The 22,534-nt window shown below is 40.3% G+C and overlaps 1 protein-coding gene across 16 annotated transcripts in view; it reads left to right on the top strand.

Moving 5' to 3' along the window:
• Positions 1–22,534, top strand: part of TPD52 (tumor protein D52) — a 381,723-nt gene that overhangs the window by 127,529 nt on the left and 231,660 nt on the right. For 10 of the 16 annotated variants that reach the window (XR_010127244.1, XR_010127243.1, XR_010127242.1 and 7 more), the window contains exon 1: positions 20,358–20,591. Coding sequence is in view for 11 of the 16 variants with exons in the window: in XM_054498026.2 (XP_054354001.1) it covers positions 20,397–20,591 (195 nt within the window). In the remaining 5 variants the exon portion in view is untranslated. Of the gene's footprint in view, positions 1–6,423; positions 6,466–7,958; positions 8,008–12,374; positions 20,592–22,534 lie in introns of those variants that run through there. The other 6 variants (XM_054498023.2, XM_063668930.1, XM_063668929.1 and 3 more) reach the window with 2 other exon arrangements.

Raw genomic sequence — 22,534 nt, 5'->3', positions numbered from 1 at the left:
AGATTACCATGCTACGTTGGATGATCGTGTTTGTCCAGTACATAATTTTCTTGCGTTTGGAGTATCTTTTTCTCTAGTGCATTCCTAATTTCAAGGGAGGGTTTCTTGTATACCATGGGTAATTGATAAATTAAAAGAAGTATTTGACACTGTGGTTCAAGGGATATGGAAATGATTTTGACATTTCTTTTTTACTTTTTTCTTTGGTGAAAAGAGGCAGCTTTACCATGGCATGCAAAATTCCTCCCTTTTAATGTCTGACTTTGTTTGTTTTGATGCTTTTGTTTCTTTGGTACTTTTGTAAGGGTGTTGGAATTCTTCACCTGGGTTTCATTACGCAATTGTAACAGACTGCATATGTACTGCCTCCTGATGTTAGTCTTCCATCTTCTATTGGTTACTCTACTTTTTTTTTTTTATTGTGGTAAAATATACATAAGGTAAAATCTGCCACTATTCTGCACTTTTTAATACTTGTTTTACTAGCTTATAGTTTTTATGATTTTATTATTTCTTTACACTTGTTATATTCTTTATGTACACAAGGAAACTTCATGGTTTGAAAAAGGGAAAAGAATATTAAGCTAAAAAAAGCACATTAAAAAGATGTTAGCTCAAACCATGCCTTATAGAAAGAGACTTTGTGATGTTGAGGAAACCTCTCTCTTTCCCAGGCAGACTCTATGATTATCTAATTGGTTGTTGGAGGAAACTAAGGTGGAGGAAAGTCTTTAGAGTATAAGCAGGAAGGATGATATAGTAGTCTTCATCTCTGTTCCTATGGATGCAGATTATTTTCTTAAGCAATCACTCATGGTAGTCTAGCTGCTTGCCTTTTTAAGTAAGCAAACAGGTACTTATAGCTCCTATCTTGGTGACACTTACCCCTGGAAGTCAGAGTAAATTATAGGGATATATAAACTTTAAATGTTGAACTATTTAAAGCTAAAATTATGCTTAAAAAAATCAAGTAACCAATGATAGGTGATTGTGTATCGTTGGCATTCAGTTAAAAAGTGCTATAAGTAACTGAATACAGAGCCAGTCACATCACCCATTCTGCTAACATTAGAGTGTCTACTGTGGACAGGTTCCATGGGCATAACCATAAAAAACGCATGGCTTTTATTAGAATGAAGCTTAAAGTCTTAGAGTGGAGTAGGGGAAGAGTGGGGACTTGGGATAAGTTAAGAATGGAAGAGCCTCATCAGTACTGGTTATAAAATGTTAGATGTGATGCAAACATCAATATAAGATATAAAAGTAAAGGCTATTGAGGACGATGTTTCTTCAGTACATATCACTAGACTTTTCTATACCTTTAAAGAATACCTTTCTATACCTTAAAGCCATACCTAGATGTGGCTCAGTGTGTGCTGTCTTATTAATTCATCAGCAACAAATTACGTTTTGCAACTCTTTTCTAGCTCCTTTCACAGTCACTTTGTCCATTTTATTTAAAAAATATAGTTGAGATTATGCTGTACCATTTTCAGTCTTGTTTTTAATAAATATTAAGTTTTTATGAATATTTAATTGCCCATCAGTATGTAGGGGTTAAAGTAAGGCTTTTGATTAAAATTTGGAAATGAGAGAAATGAGATTATCTTTTGAAAGTAAAACTTTGTAATTCTTGCAAATCACAGGTTAGGTAAAGGCATTTAAAAAAATAATTTCAAGGCCAAGAAGTCCTGATTGTGTTCTGATTTAATGCGTTGACATATATAAAGAAAACCTACATCTTTTAGATTATGTGAGTCACAGAGGCAAATATTGGCCACGTTCCCTCAAGAACTATCCAAGGAAAGGGAGCTTAGGCTGTAGATTTGAGTGTTACACTCCCAGCAATAAGTCCTTTTCTCCCATGGAGATGGATACAGTAGGCTCCTTTTGCTAAGTGCTATGAAATAGGTGGTTAGTCCTTAATCTCACTCACTATTTGTTCTATATCCATTTTACCTGGCAAACTTATGCCAGTGATTTTACTCCCTAATGTAATTATGGATATAGAAGGAGAAAATGCAGCAGTTTTGCCAACCTGAATGTGTTAGACTCAGCAACAGTTTTTATTTTACATAGTCAGTTGATAAATCAGCACTTGGGATTTAGATATTTGCCTTATGCCTTGGTTGAGGGGAGGGAGATGTATAAGGAAATAGAGAAGAGAGAGAGAGAGCTGCTTTTGATGTCCTGAGAATGAGGTGCAGTGGTAGCAAGGCCAAGGAGGACGTGGTCATGAGTGCTGTCCTGGGAGGCCCTCTGGGGCAGCCTTCTTTTCCCTCGGGTGATATGCTTATATTTCCCCTCCTGTTTGCATATTTTCTATGCCTATGTGAAAGTATTGACTCATGCCTTTAGCATTTTGAGGGACCCTTTAAAAGAACCTTCTCATTGCAGTCAGTGCCAGGGTTAAACATAAAATTTTAGTGTTATTAAAAGCATACTATACTATTCAGTAGACACATTTGTCTAATATTTTTGGTATATTTAAGAGGAAGTGCTAATTAATTTTGCCTTTATTTCCAAAGAAAATTTCTCCTTTTTAAATGTGTGTTTCTTCATATGCCCCTGTAGATATTTATTTGTTTTGGGCTCATTAAAGTCCTGCTAGACAATTCCCTTTTGCTGAAAACTTCCACCACTTAATGCGAAAAGAAGTGATCTCTTTCTTCATGTCAGAAAAAGAATATCTTTTGATTAGAATTTGAAACACTTTAATGAACTTTTCTATGTTTCGTGCCCATATTCCCACTTTTAGTTATCAAAATTGTTTATTCATTTATTCATTCATTCTTTCACTCAAAAGTATTTATTGAGTGCTAACTATGTGCCAGGCATTGCTGTAGACGATAGGGGTGGAGCTAAAAACCAAAATAATGCTGAAATTTGAAAGCTTCAACGTGAAATTTGAAAGCTTCAACGTGATATGCTTATATTTCCCCTCCTGTTTGCGTATTTTCTATGCATATGTGAAAGTATAATACACAGTAGATGCTAATTCATGTTTCAATTAAAGAATGTGTTATAATAACAATTAACATTTATAAGCCCAGCGAGACAATAGTACCTCAGAAGCAGATGCTGTTGTTTTTGATATTACAGATGAGGAAACTGATATTACAGAGAGATTTAGTGACTTCCCCAAGGTTGTACAGCAGGTGTAAGTGGCTGATCGTCAGGACTGGAACCGAGCATGCCTAGTCCTGGACCCTGCATTGTCCTCCTGGGCCTCCCCAGAGCAGTGGTGGTTTAAGACAGTGCCTCTCTGGGCACTGTCCAGCACTTTGAACAATAGCTGCTGTGATCACCAGCATCAAAAGATTGTGTGAGGGCAAAGTGGAATAATATTACATTGATAGCTGTGAAAAGCATACACGGTATATAGTAAGCATTCCAACATGTTAGCCATTAACTTTTCCTTCTCCTCCTCCCACTGCTGCTACTTCCTTCCTTCTCCTCCCTCTACCCCCTCCTCTCTTATTATTATTAAGGAGGAAAGCATCAGATAACTGTTAGAAACAAGGAATATTTTTTAAAAAATCAATTCAGCTGTTTTAAAAAAATGACTTTTTCAAAGTAAGAGTAAATGCAGTGTGAGATTGAAAAGTACTTAGTGAGAATCAGATTATCCTGATTTTTTTTCAGCATTTTGAGGAGCCCAGGTTTGCATTCCTAGTTTGATTACAGGTTAATGTATTTGAAGGTTACAAATAAGATGCAACATTTTTAACAAAATGTGCCTTACAGATGGTAACCAATTCTTACAACCTATCTATTAGAGATGATTCTGGTCCCGCAGCAACATGACTTTTTACTTTTGAAGGTTTCCATATTACATTTAAGCTTGAATGAAACTGAAAATGATGAGCAAGTTGAAGCTTTGTGTAACTTGCCATAGAGAAGTCAGAAATGAAAGAACAGCCACCCTATAGTTAGATTATGACTAGTTACCAACAAAATTGAATTTCAGCTAACTATGGATTATGGGGAGGATCCAGCAACCAGATAGAATTGAAGCTGATGTGTGCTCCTTTTCTTCCTACTAAAATAGCTACCGTAAAAGCAGAGAGACCTTGACTTTGACTCTATTAACTGATTTTATTCTGTTTAATGGGTATATTTATCTTCAAGTGGGATATAATGCATACAGAAAAGTGCTCAACACCAAATTCATTTCAGTGATTTCTTTCACAAAATAAACAGTCTAGTCACTTCCTTGCCTTTCCTTATATATTACCACTGAAACATATTTAGTAGGTATGTGCTAGGTAAAGTGGTATAGAGCCCAACCGATCCACTGCTGGAGGAAGTGATATTTTACATGGGTTCTTAGGGACAGTGACTAGAATTAGCTGTGAAATTCTGAAATTTGCACTTACTTATCTACCTGTTTCCACATTTTGTTGATACTACCAACTTCAATGTGTGGGTCCCTGGACAAGGAATTTATCACATATTTGGCCATTATTCACCTTCTTTTTCAGCAATTTCTGCCAAAATGAATGTCCTAATGAAGAGTTTTCATTATTAGGAACAGAAAGCTATGTAACTTCTAGCTCACCTAAAAAGAAGAATGTGTTGCACAAATACAAAGTTTTTTTGTAATTCAAGAGGAGAAAAGGAAGCAAGGCCAGGCTCCACCCAAACCAGCTCCATCAACTGGGAAATTGAAGTAGCTTCTGTTATAGAAACCAAGAAACCTATTCCTCTCCCATCCTGCCGGATTCCCTGCATGATCACCTCTCCTGACCTCATTTGCTCTGCCTCTCTCTGTGCTTACATTCGATTCTTTCTTTGGGAACTGGTTTCCTCTGCGTTCTGTCAGCTTTCACCTGGTCCCACCAGATCCTCTTCAACATCTAAGTGTCCAGCAGCTTAGTGTCCTAATTACAATATGCTAGGATAAGAGTCTTAACTGTCTTCACTCCTTCATTTTTCATACATTCCAAATAATTTGTAGGCCTCTGGGAGGTTAGCGGTGGTGGGTGGTGCTCCACTGATCCACCTATCATATCAGTTATGGTAGAAGGTGGTTTGTGGCAATGTGACTATTCCAGGCAGCTTCAGCAGAAGGGTCTGAGGAAGAACAGGTGATACTTAAGAGTTCTGGTGTTGTAAATTTAGAGACTGGGACCAACACACTTCGATAGATCCAAAGTAGGGAAAGAATTATCAAATTCCTCCCAGAATAGATTATTATAGTCTTATACCCTAGGTATTGACCACCATTGTAGGATAGAGAGAATACTGAGTTACATGTATCTTTTCCTGTTATGTAAGACATCAAGTACAGAGATGTTTAAATATTTCATTGATGATTTTGTTTTGTTTCGTTTTGTTTTGCATTCTCAGCCCATGCTGCTTTATTGCTAAAAAATATATATACACAGGTGCAGAGTTTCCAACTTTTTTAACAGTTCCTTTTTACATCAAAGAATTAAATTTCTTCTTCAAAAACCCCAAAGATGCATAGATTAAGAAGCAAGCTGCCTTTTGTAATACTTAAAATAATATTCAATGAAACTCTTAACATTATACACCAGTGGTGCAGTGGAGAATATGAGAGATATATTACACAGATTGCCAGCATATTTGACATATATCACAGTCATTCTCCATGTTATCAGATATTAATGCAAAATTAGATTTGAGGACCTACATTGAAGACACGTTATCATTTGTACCAAATGAGTCTTTAAGAAAAGGAAATCATAAGCACACAAAATGTTTAAATATAACTGAGAATTAATACCTTGAACCTATACACTTTACCCAAAGGAAAGTTTATTTACCAAAGTCGTGCCAGTGGTCAAACTATTATAAGCATAGTAACAATATTAGCAGAATATAATCATTTTACGAGCCTAGGAATGAAGGCACTCTCATCTCGTGAGGTGGTCTTTATGGGAGATGGCTAAGAGTAGATAACCTTGAACCTGAGTGGTCAGTGAACTGCATTGTCCTTGAGTGGGCAGTTGCCTCCTTGTCTTTCTAGGAGCCCTTCCCTGGCCTTGCTTGTGTGTGTATGTGTGTATGTGTGTGTGTGCATGCTTCATTTTTGAGGGGAGGCGATAAACATTGAATTAGACCCAAGTTCTATTCTTGATTCTGCTGTGACCTAGGGTAACTCATTTAACGCCTATATGCCTTACAGCTCCAGGTGAAAGCACTTTAGTTTTCAAAGTGCTATAAAAATGCGAGGTGGTATTGTTAGCTCTAGTAACTCCTGGGAATTAATTGGCTCCTGAATAAAAGTAAATTATGTTGGAATAACTTTGATCCCCTCCACCTCAAAAAGTAGGTAATTCTTCATGGCGCCAAAAGAATAAAGCTCCTGGGAAGCTAAGTTTTGTCGGCTTTTAATAATGTCGAAGCACCACTATACTAACCTTATTTCTATCTCTTTTTAATGCTGCCTCTTAGTATACGTTCCATTCAGCATTCAATTAGCATGCCTGCTATGAGGTAAAGTATATTGTTGTGAAATGTAGTTGGTCTTATGCTTTATTTTTCTTTATTTAGATGTTTAACTTGAACTGTTCTGAATTAGGGAACTAGAATTGCCGTTGAAACAAGCTGTGTGTTTAACACTCTATCAATTTTCAGCTACACTTCCTCTGATGTTGGGATGGGTGCAAGAGATCCGTTAAATGTTTTGATTTTGTTTTTAAAAAAATTATTTCTATTTTATTTTGTAAAACCTTTGTTTCCTGTCTGAAATCTGTTCACAAAGTGAGCATTACTTGTTAACAAACCTTCTTTTGTCCCGCCACCTCTGTCTGCATTCGCTTTAGTTACATTCTCCTTTTCTTCATCCTTCCTATTTTCACTTCCCCCATCCCACTGTGACATCTGGAGCCAACTATGATTTAATTCTACTATCTGCTTTCATTAGCACTTGCAAGTGATATTACCTCACCTAACCTCTCTAGAGAGGTAGAGGATTTTTAACAATCTGTGCTTGGCTTAAACTTAAGCGTCCATCAAAATCACTTGCAGTGCTTGTGAAACCCCTGCTTGCTGGGCCCCACCTCTAGAGCCTCTGATCCTGTAGAGTTGGGGTGAAAATTGGCATTGCTCACGACTTCCTGATAGCTGCAGCAGCAGCTGGTCTGGGGCCCACACTTTGAGAGCTGTTGGCTTAACTGTTCTGCCATCACCACCGTGGGAAGGAAGAAACCCTTTCCCTTCTTTGCATTTTTCATCTTGGTAGTAGGAAGGATATTCAAGGTCAGTTGGATAGGATAACAGCATTGGAAACCCTGTTTCCAAAGCGCCTTTGTGAGAGACAAAGGCGCTATGATCCTCCTTAATTAATATGGAGAGATGTGAATGTAACATGGATGAATGAATGTCCTGCAGGCTCAGCGTGCTCTCCTCATCCTTTGGGACAGAGTTGTGAAGTAGGCAAAGCCGTTTCTATGCTTCTCCCCCTTCTTTTTGGTCCCTGCTTTCCCTGTCTATTATGCTGCTCCCTGATATTGAACCTCATAAGCTTGTCCCACTTGGGTGACGTGTGTTCATGTAGAAATTCTGCCAGGGAAGATGTGAATCAAAATAGGGATTTTAGAGCATAGTACCTTAACCAAAATTAAACTGATCTAATGGTGGCATTTTCTTGTACCATGACAAGTTGGTTGGGGAGGTGACAGAATTGCTATTTTATCTGGCTTCGTTACCTCTCCCCACACACGTACTTGACCATATCTATATTACTTATGTCTGAGACTGGCCCTATTCATGGAATCAAATGCATACTCTTAAAATATTAGATCAGAAATTGAGAATCTTACATTATAAATACTTGTATGTACCTGCACATATATGATACAGATAATTATATCTGTTCTTTTGCCAATTGAGAATAATGTTGAAGAGGAATCAATGATATTTTCAAACTAGTTGGATTTTTTTTTCAGTATTTGTATTTACTATTTGTTTTTCTTTTCTCTCCATAGAAACTCCCCAACTTTTAAATCATTTGAAGAAAAGGTCGAAAACTTAAAGGCAAGTAGAGAGATGACCAGGGTCTTTTTGATACATTGCCTGGTGTCTTAATTAACTTTGCTGTGGGAAAATCATTGACATTAATATTTCTTTCTAAAAATATCTAAAGAATGTAAAGAACTTTACTCCTTATGTTACTAGTGGACATTTAAGGTGTTATGTACTCAATATCTTTTTAGTGTATGCTGCAGCGTGGCAGCATGCCACATGCTGAAAGGAAATGTACAATTTACAAAGAAACGGCACATTAGAAATTTGTGCTGCTTTTTGCTTTATTCATTTCAAGTACCTTTGTAGGTGGACAAAATTTAATATGACTTTCTTGTCAACAATTAACAAGAATATAGGAAGCACAAGAAAGAAAACAAAAAATTGGTCCTACCACTCAGACAGTGATATATGTATGTACTGTTATGCTGTTATGCTTTAAAAAAGAAGTAGCCATACATCATAATCATTTTCCTGTATCAGTAAGTATTCTCTTTCAATATTATGTGCAATGGCTGCTTGTATATTACTTTTTTTTTTTTGAGATGGAGTCTCGCTCTGTTGCCCGGGCTGGAGTGCAGTGGCATGATCTTGGCTCACTGCAACCTCCACTTCCTGGGCTCAAGCAATTCTCCTGCCTCAGCCTCCCGAGTAGCTGGGACTACAGGCACATGCCACTACACCCGGCTAATTTTTTATATTTTTAGTAGAGATGGGGTTTCACTGTGTTAGCCAGGATGGTCTCGATCTCCTGACCTCATGATCCGCCCTCCTCGGCCTCCTAAAGTTCTGGGATTACAGGTGTGAGCCACCACGCCTGGCCTGTATTACCTTATAATGGATATTATTTGTTTAGTCCTCAATTGTTAGACATTTTTATTATTATAATGATGCCATGATGATCATTTATGATTCACTGTTTTTATTTTTTGATTTCTTTGATTTTAGTGGAGGTGAACATTTCCCCATAATAATGAGCTTTATTGATTTGTAAATTATATTATCTTTGAGATTATATTCAAAGCTATAAAATCATCAACTCTTAGGATCACAAGCAACCTCAAAAGTTGTCTAGTTCCCATCTATTCCTCGACCCTCTCTACAGAGTTTGTATAAAACCCATATTTTCATTACTTCCTAACTCTGATAATTATAGGGGATATATTTTAAGGATTAAAACTAGTATCTTAAATGTTTTTATATCAGTCAGTTTAAAAACTAATATTCAGTTTAGTCTTTCAGAACTTTGAGTCACGAAATGCATCTTTAAAAGCAGGGTACATTTATTGAAATAAAACAGTCTACGGTGATCTGGATCATTTTTTTAATTTAATTTTTTTATTATACTTTTAAGTTCTGGGATACATGTGCAGAATGTGCAGGTTTGTTACGTAGGTATACACGTGCCACGGTGGTTTACTGCACCCATCAACCTATCATCTACATTAGGTATTTCTCCTAATGCTATCCCTCCTCTATCACCCCACCCCCCCGACAGGCCTTGGTGTGTGATGTTTGGATCGTTTTTTTCTTGAACATACAAACATTAGTACACACCTTTTCTGTTTGTATGCAGACATATGAATGTTTTTTCAGAAGAGGAGTTATACTGTACACACAGTCCTACAGCTTATTCATTCAGCCCTCACTAGCAGGATGCTTTGTGAGCCATAAATGCAGGGACCTGTTCTTTTTGGTCACTGATACTTCTCAAAGGCTTAGAACAGTTCTTGGCACATTGCTCAATATGCATCTGATGAGTAAAAATATATATAAGAGTCATTCTTCTATGTCATTTCAAGAGACCTGCTTTATTTTTCTTAGTGACAAGTCATATATTTGAAAGCAAACTGTAGTTGCAGGAAGTCAAGGATTACTAAAATTCAGTTCTCAATATTGTTAGGACTGTTATAGCCTTTCCTTGAAATCTGCCCCAAGCGTTAGTTTTTGAAATGGTACACTGGAAAACCAGGAATCTTATGTGTTTTTGACATTGGACATGAGGAGAAACTTCCAGGTCATTCACTATATACTCTCCTGAATATATTTAGATTCTATAAATTGTAATGAAATCTGCTTTAAAATATGACTAGGCACCATTCAGATTAAAAAGTGTAATTTAAAAACATACAATATGTTGGCTGGGCGCAGTGGCTCACACCTGTAATTCCAGCACTTTGTGAGGCCAAGGCAGGCAGATCACTTGAGTCCAGGAATTTGAGACCAGCCTGGGAAACATGGCAAAACCCTGTCTCTACCAAAAACGATAGAAAAATTAGCTGATGTGTTGGCATACACCTGTAATCCCACCTACTCGGGAGGCTGAGGTAGGAAGATCGCTTGAGCCCGGGAGGCAGAGTGAGCAGTGATTATGCCACTGCACTCCAGCCTGGGTGACAGAGCCAGACCCTGTCTCAAAAAAAAAAAAAAAAAAAGCATAGTGTATTAAACAGATACCCCAAGTATCCTAAAGAAGCTGTAAAATTACATGCTGGGGATATAATTTTGTTAAATTACATTTATATTTCATTAAACATGAGGTCCATTTAGATTTTGGGTTGATTCATTCATCTGTGATTACTGAGCATTTGTCATGTGCCAGTCAATCAGTATTAGGCACCAGAGTTACCACAGTGAGCAAGAGAGACATGGACCCCTTCTGCAAGATGTCTAGACAATTAAATGGCCAATGAAACTAAAGTGAGGTAAGGGTTCTGACGTGAAAAGCTGAGGGTGCGATGAGGACAAGTAGCAGAAAGTTCACCTGGCTTGGTGGAAGGGAAGGTCAGAGAAGACCTCTTAGAGGACTCAGTAATGTCCATTGAGGATTTTAGGTTGAAGGGAATGTTTGAAGTTTGAGGGCCCTTTTGAGGACCACCAAGAACTTCACTGTGCTGTAGGATATTGAGCAGGAGGTGAAGCTAGAGAGATGTGTAGGCCATATTGCAGTTTGAACTTGGGGCAATGGGAAGCCATTGAAGGGTTTTAAACAACCCAAGTGGTGCATTATTCTGTAAATGTTAGAGAGATCAGTGGCTGCCCTGCACATCAAAGGGGAGAACGATTGGAGACAGGCAGATTAGATGGAAGGATGGAGTTGTACTCCAAGCCAAAGATGATGGAGAGTGAATTAAGTTAGTGCAGTGGGACCAAGTCTAGAGCTATTTAGAAGTGAGAAATGACAGGGGAAAAAAAAAAGATTGATTGGATGTAGAACAAGTTGGATAAGAATCAAGGACAACCCCAGGTGTCAGTCTGGGGCAGCTAGGTAGGTGCTATTGCCATATAAAGTCTTAAAAAAGAATAGAGAAGGGGCTAGTTGTGGGGGGAAGGAGTTCAGTTTTAGACATGTTGAACTGCAAGGAGATTTGATACTATAATTAAGGAATGTGTTTTAATAAATTTAATAAACAATGAACACACAGTATTCACATTTCAAAAAATAATTTGGATGGTAGATCAAAAAGAATGAGAGTGAAAATAAGGGGTCTCTGACCACTCAGTTAAGATTGAGCTAAGAGCAAGGTCAAGTTCAAACCCACTATGAGCTTCTCGCATCCATGGTCACTGACTGTTTTCTTACTGTTAGCTATCCTGTTGGACAGTGTAACAGTGAGAGAGCATATACAGATTAGCATTGAAAAGGATAAAGTGACATGTGTAAGGGTTTTGAAAATGTATTATACAAATGCAAGGCAGATATATTGAAATAAATGCTTATTGGCAAAATTTCAGGCCAGATAGGTTGGAGTAGTGCTTCACAAACTATAATGTGCACATGAACGACTCAGGGATTTTGTTCAAGTGTTGATTTCAATTCTGTAGCTGGAGTTGGGTGCGGTAGAAAGGATATCTGAGATCCTGCATTTCTAATAAGCTCCCAGGTAATGTTGAGTCTGTAGGTCCTTGAACCACACTTTAAGTAGTAAAGGGTTAGAAAGCTTATACTGTAACTGAGAAAAAACCATATATTTCTTTCCCATGTTGTATTCAATATTTCTTGAATGAGTGTAGCTAAATGAGCAATTCGATGGAATACAAAATGTTATGCAAGTGTAAAGACAGTTCACTAGGTACTTTAGAATAATAGACCTTACAGAGTTTTCGAGACAGACTTCCCTGTGAAGAACAAGGAGCAGGGGAAAGGAGAAGGGGTAGAATTTACCAATCTGAATATTTCAGCAGGGAGAATGCATGAGTTTTACTGTAAAACCACACTGAACATTGCAACAATACTAAATTCCATACATGTATCATAATCACTGAGCTATAAGGTTGCTGATGTATTTGTTCTTGAAAGTAAATTAGAGTTACTTTATGCAGAATCAGCTAGTTTTATGTTTCATAATGTCTTTCCCTTTTTTGAACTTTTTTTTAAGTCTAAAGTAGGGGGAACCAAGCCTGCTGGTGGTGATTTTGGAGAAGTTTTGAATTCGGCTGCAAATGCTAGTGCCACCACCACGGAGCCTCTTCCAGAACAGACACAGGAGAGCCTGTGAGATTCCTACCTTTGTTCTGCTACCCACTGCCAGATGCTGCAAGCAAGGTCCGAGCACATCTTGTCAACATGCATTGCCATGAATTTCTACCAGATGTGCTTTTATTTAGCTTTACATATTCCTTTGACCAAATAGTTTGTGGGTTAAACAAAATGAAAATATCTTCACCTCTATTCTTGGGAAACACCTTTTAGTGTACATTTATGTTCCTTTATTTAGGAAACACCATTATAAAAACACTTATAGTAAATGGGGACATTCACTAGAATGATCTAAGAAGCTACAGATTGTCATAGTTGTTTTCCTGCTTTACAAAATTGCTTCAGATCTGGAATGCCAGTTTGACCTTTGTCTTCTATAATATTTCCTTTTGTTCCCCCTCTTTGAATCTCTGTATATTTGATTCGTAACTAAAATTGTTCTCTTAAATATTCTGAATCCTGGTAATTAAAAGTTTGGGTGTATTTTCTTTATCTCCAAGGGAAGAACTACCAGCTACAAAAAATATTTTGGAATAAGCATTGTTTTGGTATAAGGCACATATTTTGGTTGAAGACACCAGACTGAAGTAAACAGCTGTGCGTCCAATTTATTATAGTTTTGTAAGTAACAATATGTAATCAAACTTCTAGGTGACTTGAGAGTGGAACCTCCTATATCATTATTTATCTCCGTTTGTGACAGTAACCATTTCAGTGTATTGTTCATTATACCACTTATATCAACTATTTTTCACCAGGTTAAAATTTTAATTTCTACAAAATAACATTCTGAATCAAGCATACTGTGTGATCAGTAGGTTGAACTATGAACACTCTCATCAATGTTCAGTTCAAAAGCCTGAAAGTTTAGATCCAGAAGCTGGTAAAAATGACAATATCAATCACATTAGGGGAACCATTGTTGTCTTTGTTTAATCCATTTAGCACTATTTAAAATAAGCACACCAAGTTATATGACTAATATAACTTGAAAATTTTTTATACTGAGGGGTTGGTGATAACTCTTGAGGATGTAATGCATTAATAAAAATCAACTCATCATTTTCTACTTGTTTTCAATGTGTTGGAAATTGTAAAATGATACTGTAGAACCTGTCCTCTACTTTGAAAACTGAGTGTCAGGGCTGAGTGAATCAGTGTCTAGACATATTTGCATACAGGCCAAGGTATTCTATTCTAATAACTACTTACTCAACACTACCACCTTTTCCTTATACTGTACATGATTATGGCCTACAGTGTTGTATTTGTTATTTATTAAGTTGTGATTGTTTTATTATTGTTTATGCCAAATGTTAACTGCCAAGCTTGGAGTAACCTAAAGCATTTTTTAAAAGCATGGCTAGATTTACTTCAGTATAAATTATCTTATGAAAACCAAATTTTAAAAGCCACAAGTGTTGATTGTTATAACATGCTGCCATTCTTGATTGCTAGAGTTTTTGTTAGTACTTTGGATGCAATTAAAACTATGTGCTATCACATGTGAAAAGCTTAATAAATTCTGTCTATCAGTAGTATTAGGTCTCAATATTTATTATGAGACCAGTGGTCTGGAAACAGCTTGTTGTATTACAGAATCAACTGGAGTCTATGCTTAAAAAAAAAAATTTTTTTTTTTTACCATCCTTAAATTATTGCTTAATGGTATCATATTAACATATTCTAAATAAGGGCTTTAAGGCACAGGTTGTTGAAGCATTGTCTCAGAGGAGTGGATCTGTAAGTCTGTCTTTCTATAGAAATATTGTGCTTACTCAACATAACTGTTAAATTATTTTTTCTACTAACTAGTCTACTTTTTAAAATTCAAACATATTCTTTTGATCACATTGTTTCTTGAGCATCCTGCCCTGCTACTAACTTTTCAACAAGGCAAAATGGAGTAAAGTGGCAATTTCTTTAGTTGAGTGAAATACCCTCAAGTCTCTTTTCTGCCCAAAAAGGGAAAAGTGATAGAAATGGGGGTGGCAAGTGGGGTGAGTGGATGAAGGTGGGTATTGGGGTGGCTGTGAAAGAAAATACTGGAGAATCACTTTTCTAGACATCTACCTATACTTAATCTAAGAAACAAAAAAGTAATCTACTGTAAAGTACTCTGCCCCTTGAAAGAAGTATTAAAAAGAGTGAGGATGGATTTAGAAAAAAACATGAATTTAGAAATATTCAAAATGGTTTTTGTGGCAGATTCAATATTATGAATTCACAGATATTTAAGGAATGAGAAACACAGTAATTAGTAGAAATGCCAGAAACAGTTCCTGGTTCCTCTTGTGTTTGACACTAAGAAAATAGCAAGAGTGTGAAATCTTAGATACTTAGGAAATCTCACAGATGTAAGGGCTCAAGTGTAGAAGAAAATATCCCCTTCTTACAAAAAGATATGTCAATTTATGGAGTTTGTGGGAAATAGGGCAAGAATTCTTATGCTTATGAGAGCCAAGTAGTCAGTGGAAGAGAGTAGAGCTCAAAACTGGATTATCACCTTAGCAACTTAGAATAATTTGAAATAGAAAAAAACATATTTAATTTGGACTATTTCTGGATCTGCTAAGATATACACAGTCTATTTTTTGTATAGTATTGGAAAATAAAAATGCTATAATTCGGGTATGGGTTCTTTTGTATACATTACCTGCCCATTGAGGAAAGGGGCAAGTCCATTATGCAACTTCTCTCCAAACCCTTCAGATTCTGGATATGATACTTAAAGAGCCATGAGCAGCTACATTCTGCCTATCAGAAGGCATTTATTAAATGACTGCTTGCTGAAGATGTGCCCAAAGAGATCCTACATAAGGTCATTTGTCAGAATGATGTTTTTATTTGTTTAGAGTTGGCTGACCTCCAACTCCTGGGGTCAAGGAATCCTCCGGCCTCAGCTTCCCAAATAGCTAGGACTATAGGCATGCACCCAGCCATGTGTTTTCTTTATAGCTCTTAAAGCCCAGATGAAAAAATCACATTTTTGCCCATAGTGAAAAAACATTTGGCCATTGATTAGTCCTTATTTTCAGTGAGTGTCCTGTTTTCATTAGATTAGAGAGACCCTGTGTGGGCCACAGTTAATATAAACCATTATCACTTTTAAGTAAACCTGCACATCTTAGATTTCATAATTTCCTTATTGTTCTGACTCAAAATGAACCAAGGGCTTTTCACTTTTTGTTTGTAAGTTCTCAGAGGGTAGGGTCTGCAAGTGCTTTCACCTGCCAGGATTTTGTACTTAAATGCTATTTGGCAACTAAAATTCTTGCCAGCTCTCATGTAATTTTGATGTTACTGAGGTTGGTTGGTAGTTTATTTTATTAATTTCGTGGTTCTTCTGTCATATATAAAAAGCCAAATACAGTTTTGTTTGAATATTTGTAAATGGACATGATCTTTCACTTTACCACTCTCCAGCATGCTTTAAAGTTTCTCCTTGGTTTCTAGAATTGATTCTCTGTTCTTATTTTCCATTTTGACTATTTTTTAATATTAGAATTCTTCCAGCTCCTAAATGCTATTGTCTATTTGTTGTCATCTTCTACATGATCCCCTTAATGATCTTATCCATTTCTATGGGTGAAATGACTATTTTTAGAGTGATACTAATAGCTTCCCAACCGGTTATCTCCAGACTTGTTGATGGTGGTGGCCCTCCTTGAGCAGCTGCTGCGAGGACACCAGCTGCAGCAAGGGAAGCATGGCTGGGGGTTGCATGCTCTGCACAGGTGGCAGGGGCCGGCAATAGGTGATCCCAGCAGGAGCCCTGCGTTACCATGTTGGCAGGGCGGGAGCTTGTGCTCCTGGGCACAGCTGCAGCCACCCAGCTGCAGCTCCAGATCCAGGCATCTGTGTGCTCTCGGGGGCCTGGGAAGTCCCCTGCCCCTGCAGGCCTGGAAGTGCCTGCTCCAGTTCAGAGCAAAGTTGTGGCTGAGCTTGGATGCTGTCACAACCTGGCCAGGTGTGTGCATCCTCAGGGTGGTGCTGACATGCCAGGTCCCTGCTACCTCAGCCCCCTCCCAACTTTGGGCACCAATGAGCATGGGAGGGTGGCCAGGGGCTGAGGGTTGCTTGGTGTGGACAGCCTGGGTGCTCTGGATGGCATGTTGATGGTGGCAGGAGGCAGGTTCCTAGGAGGGAAGGGGTGGGTTCCTGTTGAAACCCCACCTTCAAGCCAGGGACAGCCTGAAGCCTGGGGGCCAGGCTGCCAGTTTTAGGTAGAGCCCACAACCCAGAGCGAGAACTCTATTAGTGCATTTCAGCCAATCGGATGGTGCTTTTTCCAAGCCCACCCTTCCTCCATTCTGAGCACATAAAAACCCCACACTCAGCCAGACTCAACACTCATCAGGACAACCTGCCTGCAGAAAGGACCACTTTGGGTCTCCTGAGTGCTGTTCTGTTACTCAATAAAGCTCCTCTCTGCCTTGCTTACCCTACAGTTGTCCATGTAACTTCATTCTTCCTGGACACAGGACAAGAACTCAGGACCTGCTGAACAGCGGGAGCAAAAGGAACTGTAACATGTTCCTGGCTGGCTTGCCAAGCTGGGGTGGTGACACGCTCCCAGACTGCAGGAGAGAAGAGTGGTGACCCTTCTGGGGACCCAGACCTTGGGATTCCCTGAGCCAGAGTTGCTATAACATTATAGCCTTCCCACCTTTCACTGGCACCAGACAGCTGCCCCACATGACAGGAGGCAGCAGCAGAGCCAGGCCAGCTGAGGAGCCATGGGCTGGAGTGGGGTGGTGGGACTGAAAGAGCTGTAACACAAACGGGCTGAAACAACCCCCCAACAATGTCCCCCCCAGCCCCCCTCCCCGCCCCACCGGTCACCACGCTGCAGGCAACAAGAAGAGTTGAGTCCTTCTGGGAGCCCACACCTTGGGGTTCCCCAAGCCAGGGCTGTGACATGCTGTAACACCCTCTTTGGGACTCTGAGGTTCCTGGCATCTCTGAGCTTTTGGGTTTTACCATGTTTCCCTTGCCCAGACACTGGTGCCTGCAGCAGAAGCTGGTTGTGGTCCATCTGGTCCAGCTGCAGCCTTGCACAGAGCCAGTGCCTGTAGCTGCCCACCCTGCTGCAGCAGCTGGTGTGCCTGGCGGGTGCAGTGGCTGGAACCTGCACTCACTTGCTCACACACCCCTCACCAGCCCATGCCTGGCTCGCCCTTGGCAGGTGTGGGATCTGGGCCAGCAGCACAAGATGAGCGCAGCCTACTGGGCAGAGTGGGCAGAATGAGCCCAGCAGGCATGAGCAAAACTCCAGCAGAGGCGCTGCAGGCCATGGAAGTTTCCAGCTGGTGAAGCGACATCCTAAGAACTTTGTGACACTATCCTTTCTTCTAGGTTTGCACACATGGTTGAGGCATGAATTTCTAGTAAACTCATGGTCATCTCCACCTAGCCATCAATAGCTACTATTCATTAAGTGCCCAGGCATCTTACACTCATCACCTTTAACTCTTTCCTCAGGCATGTGGCAGTGTCACCATTTTATAGATAAGACCATAGCCAGTAGCTGTAAAGTATTAGGCTTGAACTTAGCAGTAGAATGCAACTATTTTCTGTTCACTTTCCTTGGCTTTTTTTGAGGTGGGGTCTCACTGTGTTGCCCAGGCTGGCCCTAAACTTCTGGGCTCAAGCGATGTTCCCACCTTAGCTTCCCGAGTAGCTGAGACTAAAGGTGTGCACTGCTGCCCAGCCAGGCCTGTATTTAATAAAGCAAGGAGTGGGTTAGAGCAGGATCAGAATCCTTAAGATGCCGTATGTGAAAACATCACTGTTACAGAGTATGCTACTCTTGGCACTTGTATAGGCAAGGAGAAAGTATGCTGACATCCCCCTGTTGACTTGTTCAGTTCTTTACAGTCCCTCTCATTTGATGCTTCTGATCCTCTACCAAAGACAGAACTAAGGCCAAATTTGAAGTCATTTGATACAAACTTACTCTTATGTTTTTTTTTTTTTTTTTTTTTTTGAGATGGAGTCTTGCTCTGTCACCCAGGCTGGAGAGCAGTAGTGTGATCTTGGCTCACTGCAACCTCCACCTCCTGGGTTCAAGTGATTCTCCTGCCTCAGCCTCCTGAGTAGATGGGATTACAGCCATGCGTCACCATGCCCAGCTAATTTTTGTATTTTTAGTAGAGACGGGGTTTCACCATGTTGGCCAGGCTGATCTCGAACTCCTGACTTCAGGTGATCTGCCCTCCTTGGCCTCCCAAAGTGCTGGGATTACAGGTGTGAGCCACCATGCCAGGCGTGTGTTTTTACAGAGACTTGAGTTTTGCACTTTTCACCCATGTTGGAGTGAAGTGGCAGGAACATAGCTCACTGCAGCCTCAGACTTCTGGGCTCAAGTGATCCTCCTCCATCAGCCTCCCAAGTAGCCGGGACTACAGGCATGCACCACTGCACCAGGCTGATTTTTCTATTTTTTGGTAGAGACTGGTTCTTGCTATGGCCCAGGCTGGTCTCGGACTCCTAATCTCAAGCAATCCTCCCTCCTCAGCCTCACAAAGTGCTGGGATTACAAGTGTAAGCCACCCTGCCCAGTCAGACTGAGGGTTCTTGAAGGCCACTGGCCATGCTCTTTACAATTTACCACACTTTCTCCTGAAAAAAAGTGGAAGTAGCACCATCCGTAGAAAATAATGCAAAACTGTTCTAGGCAAGAGTCCATTAATAGTCTCGGGAGATAAACAGTTTTAACTGCCAAGAGGGAGAACTCACCTGGAGAATTTATTGTAGGCCCCTTAATGAATTTGTAAGGACTACCATACAATTAGCTAGTAATAATTTTATGTGATTCATACAATTGTGCACCATTCTGAGATCAGTGTACTTCGTGTTCTTAACACTATCTGTACCATTAGAGAGCATCAGAAAAGCTTAAAATCCATAGTCAAGGCATTCTTAAAATAGGGTCTGTGATCATAAAAATTCTTTCTCTCGAAGTACTTGCAAATGAACTGGAAAGGTGTGTGCCCCCAAAATAAAACTAACTGTGGATTAATATTAAACTGCTGAGTCAAAGATAGACGGACAACTAATTAATAAACACTTCCTCAAGAATGATGTTAGGCTCAGTTTTGAACAGGGTGGGTAAATTTTGGGAATTAACACTGCGGGAGAAAAGGGAAAGAAAATCCAGAGTGAGGGTTGGGGCCTACGGCGATGCAATACTTAGGGACATTCCAAAACTTCTGAACTCCTAAGTTAGATAATAGGTATCTAGAGGTGTCAAAACATTTCAGAAAAACTATTTTTGTGGCGTGATTGGACTGGCTGCAGAAGTGGCAAAGGACAAACTTGGATGCAGGGTTTGGCAAATGTTGGGTGAGCCCTAATCTGTGCCTGGTGCTAGGGACCCTACAGCAAAGTTCCTCTTTTCGAAGTTTAAAAAGTTGGGAGTAGACACTAAATATTATTAAATATTTAATATTAATATGTGGCATATTAGAAAGTGCTACATGGTACTAAGAAAAACAGGTGCCAGAGAGTCTGCATTTGGGCTTCCACTTCTAAATAGGGTAATCAAGGAGACCCTCATATTTGAGTGAAGACCCCAAACTCGAGTGCTGGCGGCCATGCAGGGGGGACGGCAGGGCGGGAGAACAAGCGTCGCGTTAGCAGAATTTACAGTACAATGTGGTCCAACGGATGCCCAGGAAGGCGAAATTCCTGCAAGTTAAAAGCACTTCTAACGCAAAACTTAACCAGGCCCCTTTCCAACTATTTAGCCCACCAATTTTAGCTTAAGTGTCTTCTGCCCCACGCCACTCCCAGATGAAAGGAAGACACGCCCCGTTGGCCTCCAGAGCGCTGAGGCCGGTGGGCGGACCTCCTATAGCTCCGCCCCGTGACCCGCGCGCTTGCGGCGGGGAGGTCAAAGGTCAGAGGTAAAGAAGTCATGGCGGCGCTGTGTTTGACCCGTGCTGTGGCTGCCGAGAGCCATTTTCTGCGAGTGTTTCTCTTCTCCAGGCCCTTTCGGGGCGTAGGCACTGAGAGTGGATCCGAAAGTGGTAGTTCCAATGCCAAGGAGCCTAAGACGCGCGTAGGCGGTTTCGCGAGCGCGTTGGAGCGGCACTCGGAGCTTCTGCAGAAGGTGAGAGGGAGTCGCGGGAATTACGCCAACGACGCGGTGGGCGGGGTCGGGAATAGGGGCGGAGCCTGGCTTAGGAAGGGGATCCGAGGTCCGGGGCCCAGTTTTCTGGAGTTGCGGTGCGTTGTGGCTCAGCCCTCGGCCCCTAGAATCTGTGCTTGGTGTTTTTCTTCCTTTCGTTGTCCTTTTGTGTGGCATTTGTGTACTGGGCCGGGTCTGTCCACACTGCGCGCGTTTTCCTGGGATTGAATGCTGGTGGGAGGGTAACCAGCGGGGAGCGCTGTTGGGGAGGCGATCTAGGGCGATTCCTGGGACGCTGAGGAGCATGGGACTCACACGGAGAGGCAGGGCTCTGCTGGGTCTTGTTCTGAACATGGAGCTTGCTGTCTGGAGTAGAAGGCCCTTCATAAACATTTGTTAATTTAATGACTGGGTGATGAATCACTTTCTGAACTTGGGCAAGTGATTTAACTTGTCAGCGCTTCACCTTTCTTTTGTAAATGTCTTCTTTTTTTAAAAAGTAAAATAAAATCTCCGTTTGTCTCAGCCAGTACTTTTGTAAAATACCATAAAGTTATAGATAAATGTAATGGAAGAAATAAAATTACAAGCCTAAGTTTTTAATAATTAAACTCAGTAGACATGAAATTGGATTTTATACAAATAAACTCTCAATTTCTGTATTTTTCTTCCTAGGGAGTAGTACTAAACAGTTCACAAGACTGGCAGTGTCCTGGGTTATAGGGTCATTTTAGTAGCAATTACTGATGTCAAAATTTTTCTGAAATCCAAGGACTAAAGAAGCCTGGTATATTAGTTTATTATTTTCTGTTGTAACAAATTACTACAAATTTAGTGGCGTAAAACACAGGAAATGTGTTGTTCTTAGGGCTGTGAGAAGTCAGATGGGGTCGCACCGGTCTAAAATCAAGGTGTTGGTGAAGTTGTGTTCTTTTCTGTAGCTTCTGGGAGAATCTCTTCCTGGCCTGTTAACGTCTTTTCTGCCTCAGGCTTCTACTTTTTTGTATTTTGGATTTTTTTGTTTGTTTTGTTGTTTTTTGAGACAGGGTCTCGCTCTGTCACCCACGCTGGAGTGTGGTGGCATGATCTCAGTTCACTGAAGGCTAAACCCCCTGGGCTCAAATGATCCTCCTGCTTCATAGCTGGGACTGCAGGTGTGCACCACCACTCTCGGCTAATTTTTTTTTTGTAGAGATGGGGTTTTGCCATGTTGCCCAGGCTGGTCTTGAACTCCTGGGCTCAAGTGATCCTCCTGCGTTGGCCTCCCAAAGTGCTGGGATTACAGAAGACAGACGTGAGCCACCTGGCGTGGCTGACCCCGCCCCCCTCGCCCCCCGCTTGGCGCCCCCCCCCCCCCCGTCTTCTGCTTTTGAGATCCCTGGCCTCCCCAGATAATCCAAAATAATCTATTTTAAGATCAGCTGATTAGCAATCTTAATTCCACCTGCAAAGTTAATTCTCCTTTGCCATGGAAGGTAACATATTCACAAATTCTAGAGATTAGGATGTGGATGTCTTTGTAGGGGGAGGGGGCATTATTCTTTCTACCATATATGGAGAAGTCATAAAATACCAGCAGAATAGCGATGACTGACCTGAAGCCACCTAAGGGATGGATTTTAGATCCATCCTTAAGGTAAGGCCATAAGAGTTAAGTGCAGTAAGATTGGAAACATAGAGTTCAGTGCTCCTTCCAAATATTTGTATAGGAAAGGAGTTTTTCTATTTCTTACCTAATATTTCTCACTCACGCTTCGCTCCCATTCACACCACATTCTAAGCCCCTTTGGAAACCCTCATAAAATAATTCTCACTTGCTGAGTTAATTGTGGTAAGAGTGAAAATTGTAGCATCACATGTATAGTAAGTGTTTGAAACTAAAAATATACTGTTTATTTAATGAAGGAAACAACCAAGGTGTTTTA

Source organism: Pongo pygmaeus, chromosome 7 (genome assembly GCF_028885625.2).
Source record: "Pongo pygmaeus isolate AG05252 chromosome 7, NHGRI_mPonPyg2-v2.0_pri, whole genome shotgun sequence".
In the NCBI taxonomy this organism is placed as follows: Eukaryota; Metazoa; Chordata; class Mammalia; order Primates; family Hominidae; genus Pongo; species Pongo pygmaeus.
This window is presented reverse-complemented; position numbering and strand designations above follow the sequence as displayed.